We start from the raw sequence: 27045 nt of genomic DNA on the forward strand, positions 1-27045 counted from the left end.
TCGTTTTCTGACATGCCCTCCGTCTGAAGCTCCTCAATAACCCCGTCATACCTTAATACGTATTTGCCTTCTCATAATTTTAGCAGTTCCATACATATTGACTGCATATTTGTCTTTGCCGGCAATGATCTGTCGATTTGTTTTTGACGGCACTGACTGTGTAGACATCTGCCAGTAAATGTGAACTGTTCTGCAACTACGAACTGCATATAAAGTCTTCTAAAAATCTCTTGATGATCATCGGCCATATTAATCATTGCATGAAGTCAGCAGTATTTGGAGATGTCGGCTAATACAGAAAATCACTCTGATGATATAATTCACTTCTCTCAACTTTGCAAAGGAATTTGATCATTAAAATATACACACGTATTGCTTGCCACGATTTCATCAATATTTCGACTGTGGCTGTGATCCAATGCCATTACCTCTACAGATGTAACATATATTTTTCTGACTGTATATCGACTGCAACTGTGTTCGTATATCTCCATTTGTTTACTGAACCGATATTTTTGTTATCTTTTTGAAGAAAAGTGTTGATGAGAATTTTTCACCCACTAATCATCCACATAACTCTTCATATCCTTTCTGATTTTTCAAATAAATTTGAAGTGACCGCTTTGTTATGATTTGCTGTGTAATCGTTGCCCATGCATGTATCGCTATGCATACATGAATCGCTGCCTTATAATATGCAATCACATAGATAATATCAACTAAGATAATATCAGAGCTGCACAGTAGAAGCTAATTGTACCATAAACTCTAAGGATTGATCGAGATCTGTCTAGTAACAAAAATCAATGAAGACCAACTTTGCTTGAGGACAAGCAAATTTTGGGAAGGGTGGACTGTCATGTTCGATTAATTCTCCACACCACCCTTAGATGATTTTAAATATAGATATTCAGAAAACTGTCTTACTAGTAAAGACTTCACGATTTTCTTTTTGAAACCAAAATGTTCAGGCAGTAAACAGGGCAACAATCATGCACATGAACAGAAATTTCATCATTAATCCAACAGCAACCTCAGGCAGCGATAATGATAATACAGTTCATATCAAATAATGATAAACTGTCCCTCCTTTCCTTACGATAGCAATTGCCCAAGCCACAATAAAATAATCAATTAAGTGTTAAGATGCGATTGGAGGGAAGGTTAAGAAACAATTCAATAAGGTTAAGCAAAGCATTAGTCACAAACAGTTGTAAGGATATGAGGGTTTGTGACTTCTTACCATCTATGGGAAGATATAAATATCCAATCCAAGCAATCGAGAAGGGCGTCGGAAGAAAAAGAAAAGCAATCAATCAATCAATAATTGGCAGTCTCAATTATTAAATTAAGCAGCAGTCTTCATACTAGTCCAAGGAATTGGGTATGCTGTGTAATGCATGTCATTCCAATTAAGTTGAACTATAATTGTCTTTCAATTGATACGGTTAGGAATATTATATAGATATCACAGATTTTTACTTTTATGTATATTTATATTTATCTCCATCATTACTCTTCTCACTAAGGAGTCCATGCATAATAGAATAGATATTATGATTCCTTTAAAGCTTCGTCCAATCTACCATTCCCTTATGGAGGGGAGATGTGGGCATATAAGGAAATCAAGTAGCTTGATGGTCCATTTGAGTTGAGTAACCTAGAGTGGGGCTGCGAGGCTGAAAAACGGGTGTCATTCCGTGTTCCTAGGCTTGATGGATAAGCTCAAGGTGCCTTGTATGATCTCTCTTGATGCTTCATAATGTGGACGAGTCATTGGGTAAAGCCTTAGGGAAATCCCACATGTACATTATGATTATTATAATGATGATTAGAATGCAATTTGTAACTTGTTGGATTATATTTTTATTTATCTTTCAATAACTAATCTGGTTGCAGGCTCTAAATCAAGACATTAAGTCAACAAATCACATTGCCAAGCATAATTCATACCTCATTTAGGTATTCTAGGGCAAATTGAGTTAAACCCTAATAGGGGACCGTTCTCATTTTATGACACCCTTGGTCCATCAGTGAGAACCAATTAGAGATACGATCCATGGACCGGCGCTGCCCCAGTTGATCAAAGTGAAAAGCAGTGGAATTAAGAAGTGTGAAGTGTTGTCTCGTCTGGAGGAAGTTCTTTCCTTAGCTTCTCTTTCCTCTCCCTCAGAATTCCGGAACCCCGAGGTTCCGAAGTTCCTTCCCTTTGCCTTTGCTTTCTTCCCTTCCTCGGAACCCTGGAACCTCGAGGTTCTGAAGTTCCTTCCTTAGCCCCTTTTTTAGTTCCCCGGAACTCTGGAACCCTGAGGTTCGGGGTTTCGGAGTTACTTTCCCTTGCCCTTTTCTTTTCCCAGGAGCTCCGGAACCCCGAGGTTCCGAAGTTCTTTGCTACCTCTCCTTTCTCCTTCCCGGAACTCCGGAACCTCGAGGTTCCGAAGTTCCTTCCCTTGGTCTCCTTCCTCTTTCCCGGAACTTCGGAAACCCGAAGTTCCCTCCTTGCCTTTTTTAGTTTCCCCGGAACTCCGAAACCTGGATGTTTCGAAGTTCCTTTGCTAGGCCTCCTCTCCTCTCCCCAGAACTCCGAAATCCCGAAGTTCCGAGATCCCTTCCTTAGTCTTCCCCCCACTTCGGGAACTCGAGTTTCCGAAGTCTTCCAACTTCCTTCCAACTTGCAACACTTCTAGATGGTGTGATCGACAATCTCGTTTGGGATATCAAAAATAAATAAAGGGAGATTGGAAGAGGGAAATAACAGAAAAGGGGAGGCCTATATTCTATTCATTGGTTCGGAATCAGTGAATCAATGACACTCAAGGTTTTTAATGCTCCAACAATTCTTGCAACCATTTTTTCTGTATAAGGCTGTTATGCCTCATTGTAAAGGGTTCTCTCCTTGCTGGCTTGAGCTATTCTATGCTCTTTCACCTCTCTTAAAGATTTGTATATTTTGCATTTTTGCAACTGTAAGTTTGGCCATTGGCCTTTGAATGAATTGAAATTATCATTCTTGCCTTCCTTCAACTTATGCATGTTGTGTATGTTTCCTTACCTTCATCATAGGTGTATGTTTTGTGTCTCTTCTCTCATATATGCTGTGCTAATTTATTTCTGAGTGTGACTTGTGGGAAACCTTCTCCCCTCTTGGCATTCAACAAGTTCTAACCTCCATACATGCATTGGGGTCATTCATGCAATTGAAGTTTTTGCATCTCTTGGGTATTTTAGTTGATTTTTTGTGCCATTTCGGGTGGGGAGAGAAACATCTTTGATCTTGGTGCATCACCTCCTTTTATTTTAAGCATTTCTCTCTCCCCTTTTCCTCTGCAAGCTGTTAGGATAGGTTTAGGAGTAAGATTTGAAGTGTTGAGTTCGTTCAACACCTGCACCTCGATTGAGAAGGAAGCCGACCTTCTCCAGAGATTCAACCCCTTGCGCAAGTGTAATGTCCCCATTTTGCGAGCATCAGAGTTTGTAAGAATTAGCTTATCATTTGACCCTCGTAGGCTAACAATTATTGATAGAGGGCCTCGTGTGACAGTTACTTGGTGATTAGAGACATTACTCTTCAGCTGGATTCAGGTTTTGGCCTTTGCACAGGTTTTTTGACTCAGATTGGTACACTTACTATTTATAGTAAGTCACTATTCAGGGTTTCTATTTTTAGACAGGCATCCAATCACATGGAGAACAGGGAGAGTCGACTCCTGGCTCAGACGGCTTAGCACTCAGACAAGTACATCAAGAGATATTAAAGTTTAAGTGACTTAAGTGATTTATTTAATATTTTAATATTATTATAAAGTTCTAAAGTAACTTTATAATAATAAAGTCACTTTAATATAATAAAGTGCGTTAAGTGAATAATTTAATGTGGGAATAAATCTTTTATCCCACATTGGCCAGGAAGGTGTTTGAGCTCTCTTAAAGAAAGAATAAAAGGAAAGGCAAGAGTTCATTCTCGGCATCTAGTTGATGAATAGTATTTTGATTGATTTTTATTGTGGAGCCTAGGGCTTTCGCAATTTTCTTCTTTGATCATAGGAAACGGAAACTTCCTATTGATAGCAATTTTGAAGGTGTGAAATAACACCTGAATTATTGCAGTTGTGGGAAAGAATACTTCAGTTCTTTCATTTGTGCAAATTGGTGAAGTTTTCTACAAGGGTTTGAAGTTTATTGTTGAAGAACATTTATAGTTGGTTGTGAATCATCCTTCTTTGGCACATGGAGTTATATCATTTTTGTTGGGAGAGATTATCAACAAATTATTCAAGGTTTTAAGAGCAGATTGCAAGTTTTTTCATCCACTGCTACAGTACTCGCGTGAATAGTACCCATGTGAATAGTGCCGCGCTACAGTAACTCGTGAATAGTGAAACGCTACAGTGATACGTGAATAGTAAAATCGCTACAATATATTGCATCTTAGTTGAGTCTACTCAAGGGTTCTTCAAGGGTTTTAATTGCTGCTCATTTCCAGATTAGTTGCTGCTGTCATGACATTGAAATTTGGGCAGAATTTATAATTGTTGGAGGCCGTACTATAGCAGCAGCAGCCACACATGTTGCTTCACAATTTACATGGTATTTGAGTTGCTACATTACCCACAACGTAGGCGTTTCATTGGATCAGGTTCTCTTGCATTTAATTTCAGTATTTAATAGACATTCGAAGTTGGTTGTATGCTGCCATTGTACTCAGACCTGGGTATTTTGTTTCATATCATATTCAGCTGTTAGCCAAGAGTCTTGGCCCTTTCATATCTGTGGTAATTGGGACATCAATAAAAAGGAGTTGCATATGATATATTTGTAGTATTTATTTCAGTTTGCAAGATAATTGTTTGTCTTAATGTCCCTAGCTGAAAGTCAACATTTCATAATAGGAATTGCATGGCAAATGTTCGATAAAATGCTTATGGCTGTAGCTCTCATTTCCATACTCTAGTTTGCAGCATATGTTATTTGCACTTTCTTTATTCCTTGGTGAAACATCATTGAAAACTCAAGCAAAACCCAAACACTGAAAACATTGAAAAATCAAACAAAGGCAGAAAATTGTGGTTGGTTAGAGTCCACCAGGTGTGGGTTCTTACAGCAAGGTCCACACTTCGGGGTTGTTTCCATGTTTCACGAGGTTGTTGAGTTGATAGCTCAGCAAGGGTGCAAGCTTTTCTGACAACAGGGACATTATAATAAAGCTAAAATTCGCACAATTTCTCTTGTGTAAGATTAGTTACAGTTTTGTTTACCTCACTTCCTTTCATTTGGTATTAGTGCCTAATCACTTTAGATTCTAGTTCTTGGGCAAGGATTTTTTGTACTAATATTTGTTTGAGTGGGAGCTTGCACAGAAGGGTTTGATCTTATTATAGAAAAGATGGCAAGCATATCCAGAGTAGAAATGGAGAAATTGTTGGCCACAAACTATTAGCTTTGAAAGCTGAAGATGGAGGATATTCGCATGGATAGAGATCTATGAGCTGCAATATCTAGATCCAAACCTGTTGCTATTTCACAAGAAGATTGGGCCAATATGGATAGGAAACCTAGGTTGTGTTTGGCTGATTCAATATTGTTCAATGTATCAAGATAAATCTTTGGTTGACAAACTCTCTATGAGAAAGAAGTTGTATTCCTTCAAGACGGGGAATGGTGGCTTTGTAGCCAAACAGTTGAATGTGTGTAACATGATTTTTATCCAGGTGCACTCCATTAGAATAAAAATGGAGGAGAAACGTTGCATGAATTTGTTGTGCTCTTTGCCAAATCCATGGAGCCACTTTGTTATTGGTATTGGGAGCACTACCACCAAGTTGAAAATGGATGACATGGTAGCATTATTGCTTTCCAAAGAGATGCAAAGAAAGACTTTTGAATTTGCTAAGGAGGCCCTAGCTTTTCATGGTAGACAAAAAGAAAAAGGCAAGGAGGAGGACAAGAAGAAAGACAACTTTAGATCTAAAGCTCGTGATGGATCCAATCTCTTGGTAAGGTCAAGTGAAAATTTTGGAACAAGGGTGAGATTGGCCATTTTAGAAGAGATTGCAAGGAGTAAAAGAAAAATAAAAAAAAAGATTTTGACAAGTTTGAGAAGTCCTAGGATGATGGTGGTGCCTTTTTTGTAGCTTTGGCTATGCATGGATCAGAAGGTGTGTGGTTGTTTGATTCTGGTGCTTCTTTTCACATGACCTCACATTGGGTTCTATTTACAAAATATGAAGAATATGATGGAGGGAAGGTGTACCTTGGAGATGATTCACATTTGAATATTGTTGGCTATGAAAGAGTCCTTATTCGATATCCTTATGGACAAGTGAAGGGGATTAATGTTATATTGCATATCTTGGGTTTGACATTCTATAAGTAAATTGAATGATTCAAGTGTGCAAATTGTTTTCTTGAGTGGAGGGTGCAAGATGTTGGATGTTTGAGGAGATTGTTGTAGTATGTTGCAAATATGTGCTTTAGAGATATCTGAGAGATGTGTTGTCATTGATGTCAACATATTTCTCTGTCTGTGATAGTGTTGCAGTGATGTTCCATTAGTGAGTTTGTTCAACATGTTGATAATCAGAGTTTGCAGATTAAAGGGTTTGTAGAGGATTGTGTTTAGATCATTCAGTGCAATTTTCAGAGGTCCGCATGAAGATTTGAGTGAGTTATGGCTATCGGTGTTAAGTCTGTTTTTCAGTTGTTTAGTTGTGCCAGAATGTTAGTATTTTGATCTGCATTGCTCCACATTGTAATATCTTGATATGTGGATTTGGAGGAATATTTGGGACGTTGATGTGTGTCTTCAATTCAAGTGGTTCGTGGTTTGGAGCTTCGCAAGTGATTTTTCCAGGTTGATAGTCGTTGCAGTTAGTGTGCTTGAAATCCGGTATAATGATGATGTGATTCTAGTAATTTGAGTTGTTGCGGATGTTGTAGTGGTAATTCATGATGCTTGTGGATGTTTCTAATTGTGTGCCTTTTGTGTTGGTGGTCCGCATTCATCGTTGTGTGCATAATTGATGATTTTCTCCGGTGTGTTAGTGATCTTCATTGTTTTGGCCGACTAGATGCTTGTAGCGTGTTGCGGATGTTCGATGCATAATTCTTGGAGGTGTTTCGCATTCGAGGCGTGTGATATGGGTCTGTGCTATGTCTTAGCCGACATTGCTTGGTCCGCATGTGATTTTGTAGTGTGTATGGTTATATTTTGTAATTAGGTGATGAGTTATGAGCTGACCTTGTTGATCTTCACAAGAGTTGATGTAATGTATAAATAAATGTAGTATCTTTGTTGTTGAGTGTGGTGTGTGGAGAGGTGATGTGTATGGATGAGAATCAAAGGTATGAGCGAATAATATATTAATCTTTCGAAGGAAGAGAAGAGTGAAGAGAAAGTTGTTATGTGCTAAATTGGAACTGTAACCAAGCATTAGGAGATGCTATTCTATCAGTTCATGATCTTCCTGATGTGATCCGAATGTGTTTGTAAGACAATGAGTCTTCCCTGGGTTGTAGCTCTTGTTGTTTTTGAGCAGTGAGCTCTAGGCAGTGTGCCTGAATGCATGTGCATTCCCCATTGTAATATTTCACATACTTCTAATAGAGTATCATCATATTGTGGGTAGGTTCCCACCGTGGTTTTTCCTTTGATCAGGTTTTCCACGTCAAAAATCTTGGTGTTATGTGTATTCATGTTGTGTTGTTGATTCATGCTTTCATGCTTAATAATTAGATCTAAGAATAAGTTTGAATTATGTAAGTTTTTGTGACAACTGATTCGCCCCCCCTCTCTTAGTTGTTTGCTTGGAATCAGTCCTATTTCATCACAAGATGGCTAGAGGAGCTATGGTGCTTGTTAAGGGTGTTTAAATGGACACTCTACTCCAACTAGATGCATGCATGGTGCAATGCAATAGTTTTTCTGTTCCTACAATGAAGAAATCTACAAAATCTTTACCTTCACGATTAGAACCACAATAAAGGGAAGTGTTGCATCCATTTTTGATGGTCATGACTTTTGGGTACCTAAGGGTTCTTATGCTTTGGAGACTAAGCTTCTTATAGAGAAAACTATGTTTTGGCACCAAAGAATGGGTCACATAGGTGAGTAGGATACCTTGAAAAAAAAAGCCCTGTTGAGTGGCTAAATGCTTGTAACTTTTTCAATTTTTACAAACATCGTGTTTATGAAAAATTAAATTGTGTTTAGTTTATTCTAGTTCTCATAAATCTTTTGGGGTATTTGACTTGATACATTCTGATGTTATTGGTCTTGTCAATGTTCTTTTGATTTTAAAATCTATTTATTATGCTTTGTTCATTGATGACTATAGTAGGAGATGGGTATATTTACTTATGAGTAAATTTGAAGTCTTTAGTTGGTTTGAAGGATTTAAGGATCTTGAAGAAAATTAGATTCGTGAAAAGATTACAGCTAATGTTTTTTGATGCAAAAAATCTCACACAGTCAAAACCAGAAGCAAGAACATTAGCTATCATGGATTGTGGAAAAATAATTTGTTTTATTGAAACCCTTCATGGGAGGGAATTATATTAAATGCAAAAATCACACAGTCAAAACTAGAAGCAAGAACATTAGCTATAATGGATTATGGAAAAGTAATTCGTTTTATTAAAAAGATTCCAATTTTTAGGGTTGATAATGGTAGTGACTTTTGCTTAGCAAAATTTGATAGATTTTTCAAAGATCATGGAATGGAAAGAAATAAGACAACTCCATCTACCTATAGGTCCACCTGCGAGAAGACACCTCTTTAGGTCCACCGTCTGAAGCTGCCCTCAAAATTATCTTCTTCCCGCCAGACAGGAACTCTAACTGCATGCGGTGGTGATCAATAATATACCTCCCAATACCCTGTAACCACTACATTGCCAAAACCACATCATAGTCCTCCAGAGGTAGAATATAAAAGTCATCTGTCAAGGTATAATCCCCCATTTGAATGCTAAGTTGTGGAATCCTCCTAGTGCAGCCCAAAATTGCACCATCTGCAACCTTCACTCCGAAACCATCAAATACCTCAGTTTGTAACGCACACCGCTCAACCAACTCTTGATCAATGAAGTTGTGAGTGGCCCTTGTATCTACCAAGCTCATGACTCGCTGCCCCTGTAATGTACCTTTCAATCGAAAGACATGAAATCTGGGATAATTGGAAAGGGTAGCCATAGTCACTTTCGCTGCCGCCAAGGGTTCAGGAATGTCTATCTTCAACTGCCGCTGTTCCTGCATAGTCTCCTTTGGGCTGTCCTCAGTATCAGTGTCTGGTATCTCCTCATCCCCAAACTCGGATGTTACCTCAATCAAGTGAACCTTGCCCTTACCCATGCAACGATGTCCGGGTTCCCAAGGCTCTTTGCAGGAAAAACATAGTTTCTTCCTCCTCAATTCATTTCGTGTCTCCTGGTCCATCCTAGGAGGTCTAGTTGACTGTCCATCTCTAAATTGTGAGGTGTTGGCCTTCTGTGGAGGCCGTGAGTCTCTGAAAGGTTTCTTATCTGTCTGATAAGGAGGAGTGGTATCCAACCTCAATGTCACATCTATGGCGTCCTTAAGGGTGGCTAGATTGAAGGTGCGTACCATTCCCTTAAGCCTGTCCTGCAGTCCCTCAATGAATAACATAACACTGTGCCTCTGGGGCATGTCAGGCACCATAACTGCAATACGCTGGAACTCATTGACATAAGCTTCTGCATGCCTAATCTATCTCAGATGTGCCAACTCCCTATAATAGAGCTCTGTGTCCTTACGGTCAAATCAAGAAATGAGGCACTCAATGAACTCTGCATAGGAGTGGATCATGGCGTGGTCCTAGGTGACCAATCCATGGTGCCACCAGTCATAGGCAACCCCCTCTAAATGCAGGACGACAAACTGAATGGCCTCACGTTCCGGCATGGGTCTTAGTGATAGATATATATCCAGCTTGTGCACCCACGCTCGTGCACTCGTACCACTAGTCCCATCAAATGTAGCCAATGTGATCTTCCCAGTAGCTCTATTGAGGTCATAGTTCTGCTGCTGAGGCCTATAGCCCCGGTCTCCTCTGGACCTGGCGATATCTCTACGCTGTGCACAATATTGAGGAAAAGGAAAAGCATCCCTAACCTCTGGGGGTAGGGCTCTCCACTCAGCTGTAGCCGCCCTGACTGAATCTTGAAATTCCACCTCTGGTAGCTCTACCTGTACTGACTGCTCACGTGGTATAAACCGAGGAAGTAATGGTCTATCCCTAACTGGTGTATGATGTCTCTCACGCCTAGGGGAATGATAAGAGCTCCCAACTGATGTTTGAGATCCATGACTATGCTGGCTTCCAGCCACAGACACTGATCTACTCTGTTTGCCTCTGTGTCTATCCACTTCCAACCGCTCCAGGGTAACCTGTATTCTGTCTAAGGTCTAAACAATCCTGGGCTGGGTAGTGATGAGGGTCCTCATCAGCTCTCTCTCTTGTCTGTCTTCCTCGGCCTGATTTACTCCGGCGCCCACCTGTTCATCTGCCATAATAGGTTCCTGTTCTCTTCCACACTCACGCTCGTACTGAGCTCTTCTGCGAGTATAATATCTGTATATGTTACTTCTTCCCGGATGCATAAAAAAAGAAAGCTTAACCCCACAGGCTGGCAGACAAATAGCTCTGATTCCACTGAAAGATCCTTGATGGATCCCCTTGCTGATCTGCTGTAATTTTAAAAATAATAAACTATATTTTCTTGTGATTTTTGCTGATGGTCTTACAGAATAGAGAGAAGTTGCAAAATGTTTGGTTTCTTTTCGTATTTTTTTGAATATATAAGCAAGTAATGAATAAAGAACAACAAATAAGGAAGGAAATTGAAACAAATAAGAACATTCAATTAAATCAGAATTGATACAAATTGTACTAAGCAGATTTCTGATTTATAATATCCAGATTATTCCCTACGCACTAGGGATGTGCTTACATCCAATAATGGCGCCAATTGAAGGGTAGATGATGAACACAAACCAAGAACACCAGCTATGGCTGAATGAAAGTCTTCACCACTTCCAGTGTATAGTGTACCTGCTGTAATGGTGGCATCAAGCTGAAACAATCATGCCCCAGCTAGGAAATTCAACCTCCTTGCTGATACCCTCACCAAGCAATCTGAATCTCCACAATGAATAGCGCATACACTCTGACCAATAATGCCAATGCCAAAAGAATCCACTGCCAATCAATAGCTGAGGGCTACGTCCCAGCCAGTACCAATCATGGGGTTTGCGTCCCAGATTGAAGAATTGCTCTACCAGAGCAATATCGCACTAAACAAGTTTTCAATATGTAAAAGATAATGAGAAACTAGGTTTCCTTCTCCTTATATCTCTTTCCTTCCAAATCGAACCCTAAAGATATATGAAAAGTGTGCTTTAATATAAAGTCATATTTCCCAATATTGGGCGCCCAAGGATAGAGTAAACACCACTTTTTCAATATAAAATAACTCCAAGCGCCAAAAGGACCTTGGCAAGTGAAAATCATTTAGAAAAGTTCAAGACCTTTCCAACGAGCTATAACACATGGGCATATGAATCTAGATGAAGCCAAAAACCCCTTATTACTCCGAAATGGCTATAGACATAGCCTTATTTAAAATATTAAAACGCTAACTTAGGAAATATTTAAATATATTAAAAATATAACCCAAATAGCTACAGAAAGCTCGAAACACACCAAAAGCCTGAAACTGAACCTGTCACCTGTTTGTGATTGATGTCGGAAATCATGGATCAACTGGCAGTCTCATCCCTAAAATCTAGGGATGCTCCTGGAAACTAGGAAACACACCCAAATCTCCTGAAACTAAAACCAAGGAATGGTCTCATGGAACCCCAACCCTGGACGCTGTCACAACCTCTTAAAAGTAGGAACCACCTCCTAAAATGTAGGAACTGCCTCCTAAAATCAAGGAACTGCTCCAAACTAATCTAGTACTGCTAGAAACACCAAATCCAAACACTGAATATCCTGACTGAGTCTCTATCCACCATTGCCAGCCTACAAGACTCCATAATAGGCTAACTCACAGGTCTCTGCTAGACAGAGCTAAAGAGGGGACATGACAGTAGATGATGGCTCATGCCTCTGGTCCTACATATCTAATCGGGTAGATGCTCTGCCAAGTCTATCCATGTACCCAATAGCATACACTCTAATGTAACTTTCGTGTAAATCAAACTTGTGTGATTCATGAATTGAGATTCCTTGCAAATAAACTGAATTAACATCTTCACAATTGTTGTCCTCATTTTGGAATTTTGAAAAATGTGACAACCCCTACAAATTTTTGCTTAAAATGTGTCTTTTTTTGTCTCCAAGGCACGTTTATGAGGTGCAAAACTCACATTTGTTAGTGTCAAATCATTGGGGGGTATCTTTGCCATTATTGTCCAAATTTTGGTAAGTTTTGGTTCTCTTTTTCCTAACTTTTTGTGCAAATTCGGGTTTCAGAGCAGTCACTGCAAGTTGGAGATTTTACTCTTAAGGCACGCTTCTCGAGGCAACTTTTTTGCTCCTTGTTAAAGTGGACTGATCTTCGGTCCATCCTCGATTCACATTTCAAATTTCATTGCGTTTCGAGTTCGTTTGCTATGTATTTCCTTCGATTTCAAGTTTTTTCTTCTTGACTGCAAGTGGGAAATTTTCCTTCTATTGCAGGTTAGGAGTTTTCTTTTGTTTTTTGTGTTGTAGGGAAATTTTAAAACAATTACAAGTGCACTTTATTTTAAAGTTGTAACTTGTAACTCACTTTTTATTCTCCCCTTGCTTTTTCTGTCTTTTTAGTTGTAGGAACTTTTTGGACAAATTACAAGTGAATTTAAAATACAAGTTTAATGGGAACTTGTAAGTTTTGATAAAAGTTCCTACTTTGTGCTTTTAAGTTGTAATAGGAATTTTATTTCCCTATTACAAGTCTTTTAAGTTATTGCTAGTTTTTATGTCTTGTGTCTTACTTGTAATGGGAATTTTAATTCCTTATTACAAGTTTTTATGTTTTTATTCCTTTTAAACTTGTAATGGGGATTTTATTTCCCTATTACAAGTCTTTTTGTTCCTTTATGTTTTTTAAACTTGAAATGGGGATTTTATTTCCCTATTACAAGTCATTTTGCTCTTTCTTTTTGTCATTTCTTCCCTAAAACCCGTATTTGCCCAAGTGAAGGAAAAAGTGAGGCAATTTGAAACTTGTAAAGGGGTTTTTAAAACCCGATTGTATATTTTGGAGGGCACATTTTTTGCTTGTAGTTGGAGATGAAGAACCCGACCTGCACTTTTCTTCCCATGAATCCGATTTTGGTGGCATTCTTCCCCTAAATCCGTTCCACATTCATGCTAAATTGTTAGGAATCAATGCTAGTTGCCACGTTTTCTACCAAAAATGGTTTGGGCAAACACGTAAGGCATTTTTGAAGACGTTTTTTGCTGGTTCTTTCCGCATTTTGGGTGCTCCTTTTCCGCCATTGTTGCCATGTTTTGTATCCAACATTAATGCAAAGTGTTTGGCATCAAACATGAGTCTTCTTTCCATGTCGTTTTTGAAGGAGGTTGAATCAAAATCCGTTTTTGGCTGCCAAGGGTTTTCAACATGTCTATTTATGGAGCATTTCAGTTCTTCCCAGGCTCATTTGTTTTGGTCTAGGGTATTTTACCAAGCAAGGATTTGGGTTTCTAAGTGATCTTTCCAAATTGATAAGTCATTTGCAATGCAAGTTGTAAATGTGCAAGATTTTCCCCTTTTCTTTTTTCCCTATTTACTTGCAATTGGGATTTTAAAACCCGATTACAAGTGCAAGTTGTAATGTTCTCTTACTTGTAGTCAGCCTTTCAAAACCCGAAATTGGTCCAAAATGCACTAAAAACACTTGAAATAGTCTCTAAGGTCCAATTACAAGTGCAAACTTGTAGTTACCCATTACACATATGAAGTTGCATGTTTGTTCTTCATATTTGCAAGTCAATGCTCTTGTTTTTCCACACATGTAATGCAGTTTCCAAAACCTGAAATTCACTTGTAAGCCCATTTTTGCATCAATTTATCCCCTCCTATGTCAGTCATGTTTAAACACACGACTCACCAAATCAATAAATTAAGGCATGGGCCTTATTTTGCAAGCAGATTTCAAGATTGGAGGATGATACAAGAAGAGATACAACAACAATTCATGGATGCAAATTATAGAATGCTTTCGAGACAGAGATAGGCTTTTTACTTCAGCCTTGCAAAGAACTTCCCTCCTAAAAAGCCAGTACTACCTTAAGCAAGAAGATAAGATTGAAGTTCGTTGGCGAAAGACACAAAGATCATTAAGGATGCAAATTCCCGTTCTGGTTCGAGATGTCTTCACCAATCCTGAATACTTCAAGTTCTAGCATCCTGAAGCGGCATGAAGATTTTCAAAACAGAGGATGATGTAGTTAGAGTCGTGTCTTCGGACATATAGAATAGTTTTAATTATGCATTTGTAAATTTTGTTTTGACAAATTACATTTTATGTCAAATTTGTAATTGCAAGTGTTGCTTTCGCTTGCACTTTTGTAAAATGTAATTACATGTAAAGCAACTACAAGTTGAGTTAGATTAGGATTGTAGTTGGAATAAGTCATGGTGGTTGAGAGAATTTCTCAAGTTAGTTGGGATCCTCCCACCTTTTTCTCATGGCTCCTCTCCTATAAATACTTGAGGGGATCTATTGTAATTTAGATCTTTTGGTAATTCAACAAGACTCTACTAGTTTGTATGTGCACTCTAAGACTTTGAGTTTAGATGTAAATCAAATTGCTTTCAATAAAAGAGGCAAGTTGTGTTGAGACTTTGTGCCAATTCAAGTTGTTATGTGACGACATTTTCTGGAGTTGATTTTGATTTTTGTTCTATTGTTCAAGAGGGATTTGAATTCAATCTTACAGACTTTGAGCTGCTAATTGCCTTTGGAGATATAGGTTTAGTTTTCAGACATGGCCTTGTAGACTGTGAGCTGTTTATCACGTTTGAAGCTAGTGTAGAAAGCTCAAGTAAGGAGATAACTAGTAGACTTTGTGCTGCTTTTATTTTTAAGACTTGTGCATGTAAGGTGAAGTGCACCATAGAGCTGCTGTGTGTTGTACATTGTTATCATTTTGAGAAGGTTGATAGGATAGTAGAAGTGCTGAAGACTTTGTGCTTTAATTTCTGTTCTCCCTTCTCGGGGAAGTGTGGAGGTCTTTGTGCCTTCATGGAAACTTTGCTTCCCTTTATGTTCCAAAAATCCTACAAAAAAGTCTCATTTCTGTATTTGATGTTATTTATTTCCAATTGCTATTACTTTTTTGTGAAGACAAAAGAGTACAATTTTTCTTGAAAGAAGAAGAAAGACTATTGTTTAACCCATATTAGATTAGTTTAGTTTGTAGATAGGGGGAGCCTTCCCTAAATTAGGAGAGTATCATACTCACACACTGTGACTGAAACCAAAATTTTCAACAAACAAGAATGATCAAAAGACTCATCAACAATTGCTGATACAAAAAATTCAGGGAACTCAAAACCCTCATTGGTTTCATATGGGACCCTTTCCTCATGTGCATGTCCTTCAACATGATCATCTTGCAACTCTACCTCATAAAGTAGGTTAACATAGGATATCTCAACTTCTATCTCAAAAAGTGGATTATCAAAAACATGCAAGTTACTTTCAGCATTTTGTTTAGGCCCATCACCCTCTTGTTCTACCTCTTCTTCATCTTCAAAAGGACTCAAGTACTTTTCCCCTACAGCTGCCTTAGAAATTTCAACTTAATCATCAATAAGTAAATCTTCTAAGGTCTGATTTGCAAAATCAGACTTGCAGTGACTTGAATCCACATCACATAATTCATTTTTAACACCCAAATCTCGAGTGTCAATATTATGGGACACCATACATCCATCATCTTCATGAGGAATGGCTGCTATCTCATGAGTAAGCTGGACATTATGATTGCTGTCATAAAACAAAAAATTAGGAGCCACATCATACTTATTTGTAGTGCCCTCAAGAGACTCAACCAAAACTTCATCCTCTGCTAACTATGCATTGTCAAGTGCTGGTTCAAGGGGTGTCTTCATAGGAAAATTGAGTGTATCATGTGCCATAGTTTCCGCCCCATGGCGGCAAGGTAAATCTGCATTTGTATAAACCTCCTTAATCTCAATGGCTTCATCATGGGATCCTCTTTGCCCCTCCAATTGATGTGACTCATGAACCCCAACATCTTCATGCAACATGTGCGTCTCCAAATCTGCCTCCTTCATGGCTTCCTCTTCAATGCATCTGAGGTCTTCATCAAGCTCCTTTACCTTATTATCTATGCATTGGTGGTTAGGCTCCCAAAAACCTTTGCAAGTGAAGCATAGACCTTGCCTTCTCATTTCATTCTTGCTCATTATGGGAGTTCCTATAACCCGATCATTGAGTTTGGATGTAGAACCATCTTCATTATCTTCTTTAGTAGTTCTACCATACTTGCTCACTCTGTGCCCATGACTGAATTTTCTCCCTTTAGATGAAATTTTCTCCTTATACACCCTCCTAATATACATTACCAACCCAATCTCTTCAGGCCTCCAGGTGACAAACAAGTTCAGATAATCATGAAGAGTACTGTCCTTTAAATTTATGTGGGAAACTTTGATAGCCCTCAAAGAGTCGAAGAGCTTCCCGTTCACATCTTTCCCTTATCTTGATGGCATCCTTGTCAATCTCTTCTCTGGATTTTCCTACGATACTGTAGTAACCCATAACTTGAACTAATGAGTGCTGGTCATTCAAATGATGCAATATGAGCTCTCCGAATATTTAATTCAAACCCCAACAAGATGGCAAGAAACCGCTTTGATACCACTGTGATATCCCGCCCCCTCGTAGAGATATTTACTACTGATTTTTTTTTGTTGGTTTGTTTTGCCTTTTTTTTTGAGATATTTGCAATGAGGTAAGATATGCCTTGAAACCCTCTGAAATGGATGCCAGAATGAAGTATAAAGTTGGCAACAGTATAACAACACAAAAGGTAGCCTTCAATGGATGCTTCTTTAATATTTTGAAAATTGCTGACAAACCTGTTGTCATTTTATGACACCCTTGGTCCATCAGTGAGAACAGATCATAGATATGTTCCATGGACCAGCGCTGCCCCAGTTTGATCCAAGAGAAGACGATAGAATCATAAAGTATGAAGTGTTGTTTTGTCGGAAGTTCCTTTCCCAAGCCTTCTCTTCCTCTCTCTTTCTCGGAACTCCGGAACCCTGAGGTTCCCAAGTTCTCTTCCTTGGTCTCTTGTTCTCTTTGCTTGGAACTCCGCAACCCCGAAGTTCCCAATTTACTAGTCTTCCCAACTTCGGTGACCCAGGTCTTCGAAGTTCCCCCAACTTCGGTGACCCAGTTCCCCCAACTTTGGTGACCCAGGTCTCCGAAGTTCCTAAGTCTTCTATTCCTCAACCTTGGAACTCCGGAACCCCCAGGTTCCCAAGTTCCTAATTCCTCAACTCTGGAACTCTGGAACCCCCAGGTTCCCAAGTTCCTAAGTCTTCAATCCCGGAACTTCGGAACCCCCAGGTTCCCAAGTTCCTAAGTCTTCAACCCCGGAACTCCGGAACCCCAAGGTTCCCAGGTTCTCAAGTCTTCCCAACTTCAGTGACCCAAGTCTCCGAAGTTCGCCCAACTTCGGTGACCCAGGTCTCCGAAGTTACTAAGTCTTCTCTTTCTCAACCCCGGAACTCCGGAACCCTGAGGTTCCCAGGTTCCCAAGTCTTCCCAACTTCGGTAACCCAAGTCTCCGAAGTTTCCCCAACTTCGGTGGCCCAGGTTCCCGAAGTTTTCCAAACTCCTTTCGGCTTGCAACACTTCCGGATGACGTGATCGACACTCAAAACTTTAAATGCTCCGAAAACTTTTGTGACTTGTGCACCTTCTTTTGTGCAGCCACATGGGTGCATTTAATGTTTTTGGCAGGATTTCCATCAGGAGAAGTACGGGGCCATGCTTGTTGTAGTGACTTATGTCATGTCTGCATACTCTGACTTTGGAAGGTCAGTCAATCCACCCTTCTCAGGGTTGCCTTTTGTGGGTATGGCTAGGTTGCTTGCATGTACAAAAGTCAAGTGCATGCGCTTCCCTACATTGGCAGACTGACATACAAGGGTCATGATCACTCTTGTAACCATTTTTCTATATAAAGGTTGTTAAGTCTCATTGTAAAGGGTTCTCTCCCTGCTGCCTTGAGCTTTCCTATGCTCTTTCTCTTCTCTTGAAGACTTGTAATTTTTTTTGCATTTCTGCAACTGTAAATTTGGCCTTTGGCCTTCGAATGAATTGAAATTACATTCTTGCCTTCCTTTAACTTATGCATGCTGTGTGTGTTTCCTTACTTTCATCATAAGTGTATGTTTTGTGGCTCTTCTCTCCATATATTCTGTGTTAACTTGTTTTTTCTGAGTGTGACTTGTGGGAATCCTTCTCCCCTCTTGACCCTGAGCAAATTCTAACCTCCATACATGAGTTTGGGTCACTCATACAACTGAAGTTTGTGCATCTCTTGGGTATTTCAGTTGATTCCTTTTGCCATTTCGGGTGGGGAGAGGAACAATCTCTTATCTTGGTGCATCACCTCCTTTCATTTTGAAGCATTTCTCTCTTCCCTTTTCCGCTGTAAGCTGTTAGGGTAGTTTAGAAGTAAGATTTGAGGTGTTGAGTTGGTTCAATACTTGCACTTGGATTGAGAAGGAAGCCGGCCTTCTCCGGAGATTCAGCCCCTTGTGCAAGGTCCCACACTTCGGGGTTGTTTCCATGTTTCACAAGGCTACTGAGTTGATAACTCACCAAGGGTGCGATCTTTTGTGATAACAAAACCCTTGAGATCTCTTGAAGACTTGCACCTCCAATCTGTGCAATATATTTCCCACGTGCCAAAGAAAGTAGGCACAACCAGCAATAAATATATTCAATGATATTTATCTTCAATAATGCTGATTTGCACTTAAACCTTTGAAATATTTCGAGATAATCAACTCAGATTTGCATAACTCCATTGATGCTCAGATGTGACCTCCATATGAAGCCACCAACACAATCGAAGAGAGGCTACGTTCTCCAAGATTGAAATTGTAGCGAAACCCTAGGTTTCTTCTTCAAAGCCAAAGCTTCTTTAGAATAGACAAATGTTGAAATGATTAGAGAATGAATGAAATGAAATCCAAATCCCCTTTTATAATGTTTAATTTGCATTTGACTTCATCTCCTTTAATTTACTTTAGTTTCATTTCTTTTTTCCCCTCTGTTTGGTGCACAACTTTAAAATATAAAGTATACTTTATTAAACACTTATATCTCCCCTTTAAATAACACTTTATTACTTATTATATAGTATACGTTTAAAACATTTAAATTTCCCTTTTAAATGAAGTCCACTTAATTTATCAATGATATGCACTTAATAGTTAATTTTATTAAAGTATAACTTTAATAATAATTATAAGATTATAACTCCATCATTAATCATTATTTCTCAATTTTGACTGAGCCTGGGAGTTAACCATTGTATCCACTGTGCATCCAACTGCCTTACTAAAAATAGTAAGGGTCCCTCTCTAACATCCACTGACTTACTATAAATAGTAAGTCCCTCAAAACGGAACCAAAAACCTCTGAATAGCCTAGCCTTAGAATATACCCACACCCTGGAGAGGTAATCACTAACAACGACCATCTAAAGAGCACCAAAACTCCCAAATTGGACCCTTTAATCCACCATACTAGCCTACGAGGGTCAAAATAATAGGCTAATCCCTCGAACTCTGATGCTCACAAAAATGGAGACATTACAATGCAGGCCAACTTATCAAATGCATAAGTCCCCTCGTGATTACCAGCGAAACACATCAACATTGAGTTATCCTAATCAAGTCAAGACCTGACAATTGGAACCTTGAGGTTATCTCCTATGATCAATCCGAATAGCATTAGAGATTTCTTTATTTAAGAGGATAGGATACATTCAGTTTTTTATTCTGCATTGACTGAAAGTGCAAACTTTTGCCATCAACAGGCTATTGTAAAGATTCTCCCATGCCACATTTGTTAGTATGATTGTAACATGAGATTGGTGAATGTAACAACATTCGAAATATTGCAAGCTTTGTAATGGCTTTTTGTATGTTTTAAATGGATGCATGTAGTTTGATGTGGATTTCTAAGTATGCTCTTTGGGCAATGTTTGTGCTTTGATGGTATGTATGCCTAGGTCATTTCTTTTATGCCTCCTCCATGGTTTTGTTTTCTGCTATCTATGACTTTGTAGCCCAATAGATAGGCACTAGTCTCATTGTCCACCTGGCCAATCTCAAGTCTTTTAAAACCAAGCATTGTCACTAGTAGTTAGTTTAGGTGGTTCATCTTGTGCACTAATGACTGTTAGTTTAACCAGGGATTTTTTCTTAAGTGAATGTCTAGTAGATATATCTTATTTGGGTCATGCTTGCACAACCATATGATCTATACAAGGGTTAATTAGTTGTTCTTGGTTCAGTGATAGTCTTTGGGACGAAGACATCTAGTTGGGTTTGGTTGCAGATGTTTATGATTGTATATTTTGTGAGATTTTAATACCTATGAGTTATACCCCTAGGAAGACCCTCTCAAGCTTAAGCTAAGCTTAAAGTGCAAGAGATAACTCACTCACAGAGTGTTGGCCATTAACCCTCCACGGTTTTTTGACAAGCTGATTTCACTTACATGATGACAACCCTAGCCTTGTGTGTGAGATTTAGCTCTAGGAATTGGAGCTACATTTTTTCCGACTCAACACCACTAGTGGATATGTTTTCACTATGTTTGGTGCTATTAGGTGGATGAGCAAGTGACAAGTTACAATCACTTTGTCCACTGTAGAAGCATATCACATGGTAGTTACTCATGCTTGTAAGGAAGCCATTGACTTGAGCAATTGTGTTCAGTTGTAGGGTTGGGTTCAGGGGCTATTATAGTTCTATATGATATTTAGAGTTCCATGTTTCTTCAAAGAAGTTGACCTTTCATTTGAGGACAAAGTGTGTTGATGTCCAATACTATTTTGTTTGTGACATGGTAGAGGATGGTAGAGTGATGTTCAAGAAAGTTGAAACTTTGTAGAATGTTGTAGATGTATTGACCAAGCCAGCGATCACATAAAAGTTTAGGTGGTGCTATGAGTCTATGGGAATTAGTTCATACGTATTGGTTCTCCTATGCTCTTGCAAGGTGTTTAACAAGTGGGAGAATTGTAGGAAAGGTATCTTAATCTTGCTCTTGATGTTAAATATATAAAGAATGTAGTATATGGATAGGTGGAACTGTGGAAGGATGTAATATCCCCCTCTTTGTCTTAGGTTTTTGAGGAACTATCATCAGCCAATTCTATTCTCATAGGCTAATTTGGAGAATTAAATAATGCAATATTTTTTAATTAATTAAATTACATTACCTTAAGTTGTTGTGGGTGCTTTTATTTAATTAATTTTATAAAGTGAATAAGTTAAAAAGAAAAAATAAAATAAAGTCACTTTATGGGGCCAAAGGTGATAATTTTAATAAAGGTGAATTTTAAATTATAACTTCTAGAAAGTTGTTGGGGAAGTTATAAAAGAGGAATGAAAAGCTCATTTACACATCTTGGACATTTTATTTCTCATTTCAAGTTTGGACTACTACTTCCACTACAAATCCTGGGAGGAAAACCCTAGTGGCATTTGGCTTTGAGGATGAAATATTTCTCCCTGGTCAGATTCATGGTGGATTCACATTTGGGTTTAATCGGAGGAACTAGGATTTTGTTTATAGATGCTGTCTTTAGTTTTCTAGGCACATTTTTTTGAGGATTTGTAGGCAAATAATGAATTTGTATTGGTGGTGTGTGTGACGGTGGAATAATCAGAAATACAAGTGCTATGTGTGCAAGGTGATATTGGATAGGATTCATGTGGAGTATGTGCTGATATATATATATATATATATAAATCTGCTCGATTTGACCCATCCATACACTTGCTCGGCCTTCAAGAGGTTGTACCTATTTATTATGAATAGAGGATTGGGCTGAATCTTTGGTATGAGGCTTGAAAGCATTAGGAAAGTCCATAGCAGCATTGGGAAGGTTGACCAAGTCTTTCAAGTCAGGTCAAGGATAGTCAAGGACATCAAAATTCCAACGCAGCTGTTAGGAAAGTGGTGGAGCATAAGGAGTAGCCAAAGTTTGCTGACAATGTGGCATGGGAGGGGCCTGCCAGACGTAGCTCAGCCTTGTGAAGGCTCTTTATTCCTATAGCTGCCTCGTTGGAAGAAATTGTAGCCTATTGGGGGTGCTGTACCATACTTGGAAGGGGCCGTTAAGTGAATGCAAGAATAATGAACATTTTGGAGCCAAATATGGTTCCTGTTTGGTCTGCAGAAAATTTTCATGAGGTCAGGATAATTAATGTAATATTATTTTTCTGAATTTTAATGACTATATACAATCTTTCTATATTTTTCAGTTGGTTGTAGCAATTCATAAATTCATCATTTAGAATCTACTGTGCACATTTTATTTGAAGTTTAACTGAGAGAAGAAATATTATTAATGTTGTTATTGGGGAAACAAATTCTGGATTGATTACCTGTGTAATTATGCCAAAACACTATAACATGTAAATTGTTTGATGAAACACTTGTGCACCAAAATTGGCAATCTTGCAAAAATTTTGGTATAGGAAATTGGGTCAGTATATTACTTTTTATAGGGTATTTTGATGCAAGAAAAAGTTCAAAAATGTCTTTTTTCATGAACTTTTTGGTGCTCAATACCTTTGGGTACCTTGGGTGTACCCAGATGCCTGGGTACATACCTAGGGTGTACCCAGATGCCTGGGTACATACCTAGGGCGTACCCCGGCATACTCCCGGGTGAACCCATGCCCAGATGTACCCAGCACCGGTGTGGGAGGCCTTAAGGGCATACCTGGTAACTTAGAACATAACTGAACTCCATGATTCTTAAACTAAGTTTCTAAGTGCTCTACATACTAACTAAACAGAGAACATGGTTTCATTTATTAAATACTATATATTTCTTTTAGGCTCAAGATAAATGACATTGAATGATTAAACAAAGATTTGTTTTAGTGTATACTAGTTCTCTGGATTGAGAATACAGTAAAATGCTTGAGCCTAGATTATGTAAAACATTAAAATTTAGAAGTGTTTCAACTATCAGGGCTTTGTTCGTCAAGTTCCTTATTTTTTGAGCATTGTATTGTAGTTGATCTGGCAGTGAAGGATGGGAAATGTCACCATCAAATATAGCTAAAGTGCTTTCTTCTTTCTGCACAGCTAATAGTTTTATGTATATACTTTGAAATTCATTATACTTTCAATATGGGAAACCATGGTTATTCAGTCTAGGTATATTTACTTTATCAAAATTTCTAACATTCAGTCATTGGCATTGGATTGTTTGTTGTTTTCTAGCTGAAAAATCATTAATGCTTTTCTTTGTTTGAAATTTTTAGATTGTAATTGCCATCTTTACAAATATCTGATTGCACCTTGTATTATTTCAAACTTTATCAGCAGCACTAAGATAGGACTTTAATATCTATCAGGGAGTTTATTTACTGATCCAGTACCCTGTCATATTTTATTGTCTTGTTAATAGGAGCTGTTAGATCTTATGGGCATGCCGGTTTTAAGAGCAAAGGGTGAAGCTGAAGCACTTTGTGCACAACTTGATAGAGAAGGAAGGGTGGATGCTTGTCTTACAGCTGATAGTGATGCATTTCTTCATGGGGCTAAATGTGTAATTAAGTGCCTTCGAGTAGATTGTAAGGCATGTTCCTACTTCATCTTACAGAGGAAAGTACCTTTATTGAATTTTCTGTTTTTTGGGCTGATGGAACTTATGAAAGTGAAACTTTTATTGGGGGATCTTTCCTTAGTTTTCTGGATAGTTACACAGATAATTTATTTTTTTGAGCTAATATGCATAACCACGTTATGTAAGTTATTGATCTGACTTAGCTCAACTTGGGCTTTTAGCAATTCACAAGGGTCAATTTATAATCTGCATAACCATATGAATAGTTTGGAATTTTCAATATGTTTGAGTAAATTAATTGAAATTTGTGTCAATTTAAGGTAAATGATTGAACAAGTATGAAAGAATATTGAAGTAGATTAACACTCGTGTCAGGTTAGGGAAGGTGTTTGTACTAGCACATGCAAGGGCATTGGTAGACTAAATTAGGAATATCGCTTTTAGTGTTCTAAAATGCTTAAGGATCTTTGTGTAAAGATTGACACAAGTTACAGTACTTCAGCTAATGAGGGGACAATTCCCTAGGTATTCTCCCAAAAAGGTACGAGGCATAATACATGATATCAGCCTATAAATCCCTCAATATTTTTAGTACATTCTACCCAGCCAAGCATACCTCCTTGGTAGCCAAAAATTCAAGTGTGCAAGACCCTTAAGCATTAAGCAAGTAGAATCTTACATATAGGCCTTTGATTGACAAGAGCTTTAAGAAATCTCTCTGGGCTTACAAGAAATTCATATTTCTTTGTAGGTCCTAAAGATGAACCACAAGACCCTAGCTATACCTGGGGTAAATTGGCGTGCTCACAGAGAAATAACAAAATTTTCAGTGAAAAAGTAGAGAAAGAAAATAAATTCTAATCTTTCTAAACAAATGATTCAACCTTCATTATATATCCTTCGCAACATCCCAAAACATCAATTGGGTTGTCTCAATTACGAACTAACAAATGAAACATGTAACACAACATAGGTCGGCTACATCATCATCAAAAATAGGTTGCGGATCAACCCAAGACATAAGTAAACACCAAACATGTCATAACACATCCTTCAACGGCAATAAGATAGGTCAAGATTAACTACAATTGAAGGAACATAACCAATCGGTACATATATCAACTATTTTATCAAAACTATAAATTGTTAGCCACAATACCAACGGGGAGAAGCTAAAACCATCATGTAGACCACCATCATAAAAGATATGCAAACCATCAGACACCTTTCTTCAAACATCTCCTGAAGTAATCAATCATCATCAAGTGTTGGTGCAGAAGATATGCTGTTCAGACTGATCATAGAAGATAACCTCAAGGTTCAAACTGTCAGGTCTTGACTTGCTTAGGATAACTCACGGTCAATGTGTTTTTCTGGTAATCACAAGGGGACTTATGCATTTGACAAGCTGGCTTGCATCTAGTATGGCTATCTGGTGATGCTTTACTCCTCAAACTAGGTGAAATAAATAGCAAAGGGATTAGGATTTAGAGATCCTAAGGACAATGATTGTAACAGTTGGTGCTGCAGGTAGACAAATTTCAAATAAAACTAGTTCCTTCTTAGCCAGAGATAAACTCACAACTCCACAAGAGTAGTGCAAGCTCCAAGGGAAATAAAAGGATTTTCAAACTATGAATATTCATTTGGGTACCCAATTCTAGTACAATCTGAAACAAACATTCATAATTGAACTAAGAGCAATGGTAGGTTCAGACTAACCATGCATAGAGACCTACAATTAGCAAGCCTTCGATGTTATGAGCTTGAAATCAAATCCAATACCCGCACCCACTACCATTAAGATCACTGAACTTTAATTAGCTTAATGAAAAGAAACCATGCAAACAGGTTAGGACAAATGGTAAACACCATGCTTCAATAATTTATTCACTTGTTCTAATTGCTATTACAACAACTTTTGTCCAACAATTCCTACTCTATTCTACTTCTAAATATTGCTACTTCTAACCTACTAACTCTTCTAAAATCCTATCTAACCTTTCTAATCCTTTACAATGAGAGAGGCATTGGCCTTTTGTAGATTTTACATTCTAAATCAATGGCCAGGATTCAATTTATCCAATGGCTCTAATCTGCCTTCTAAATGCCCTGAAAGCTTTTGGTCAATGGTTTCAACAACCTTCAACCACCTTTTCAGCTACCTTCAACTGTTTTCAATTAATCCCACTAGAAGACAAAATTTCACAGGGCTCAAGGCATAAAAAGGTGAGTTTGGTAGTTGCGAAATAACTAGTGGCCTGTTGATGGGTGTCTTATGACCACATCAACATAGATTAAATACCAAGGTATCTTATCCTCTCTTGAGTGAAATCCCGTGTATGCTAAGAACGCGAATGATCATATAGGTGACTCTAAGGTTCTTCTTTGTTAGGTCTTGACGTGTGGATAAGCTCAATGGTCGTTGTGATATGCTAGTAACAGAAAGGGACTTACGTTTGGATCATTGTTTCACTTCTTTGTTGTGGCTGGAACTTCATCATCTGATATAGCAATTGTATGATGCTTTTGCTTCGAATGAACTCAATGGAATGAACTAAAATTAAAGTGGAAAGGGTTAGAGGGATCTAAATCTACTCCTAAGGACAGTGATATCAATGGATATTGCTCTAATGGACGAATTCCAAATAAACGAAGTTCTACTTCACCAAGATCAACTACAACTCTACAAGAACTGGTGCAATCTTCCAGGGATGTTGAAGGACTTTAACATTGAGAAAGTGCATTTGAATACCTAAAACGACGCAATCCAAACGACTTTGCACAATCGAACTTAGCACAAATTTAGTGGCTTAGGCAAACGTTACACTACACCTTATAATCAACAAGATGCAAAAAGTATGAACCATGAAAATTCATCAAACACCATTACATTCTCTAGTGAAATCAAAGCACTTTATCTAACAATTGAGAAATTGAAAGAACACCATGCAACAAGTAAAAATAAACATGAATCCACCATATCTTCAATGAAATCAAATTTTATTTCTCCAAGTCTTACAACAATGTCTTTTCCTTCTCCTACTCTACTTCGATTCTAAGGAGCAAGAGCTCTCTATTTCTAATGAGTTAACTATCTAATGAATTACAATTGAGAAGGTAGGGCCTTTTATAGAGATTCCCCATGAATGATTGA

At 38.3% G+C, this 27045-nt stretch overlaps 1 protein-coding gene across 2 annotated transcripts in view; it reads left to right on the top strand.

Moving 5' to 3' along the window:
• LOC131065044 (flap endonuclease GEN-like 1) overlaps positions 1-27045 on the top strand; it is a 164070-nt gene that overhangs the window by 61735 nt on the left and 75290 nt on the right. For both annotated transcript variants that reach the window (XM_057999415.2, XM_057999414.2), the window contains exon 3: positions 23730-23900. In XM_057999415.2, the coding sequence (XP_057855398.2) occupies positions 23730-23900 (171 nt within the window). The remainder of the gene's footprint in view (positions 1-23729; positions 23901-27045) is intronic.

This window comes from Cryptomeria japonica, chromosome 11 (assembly GCF_030272615.1).
Source record: "Cryptomeria japonica chromosome 11, Sugi_1.0, whole genome shotgun sequence".
Classification (NCBI taxonomy): Eukaryota; Viridiplantae; Streptophyta; class Pinopsida; order Cupressales; family Cupressaceae; genus Cryptomeria; species Cryptomeria japonica.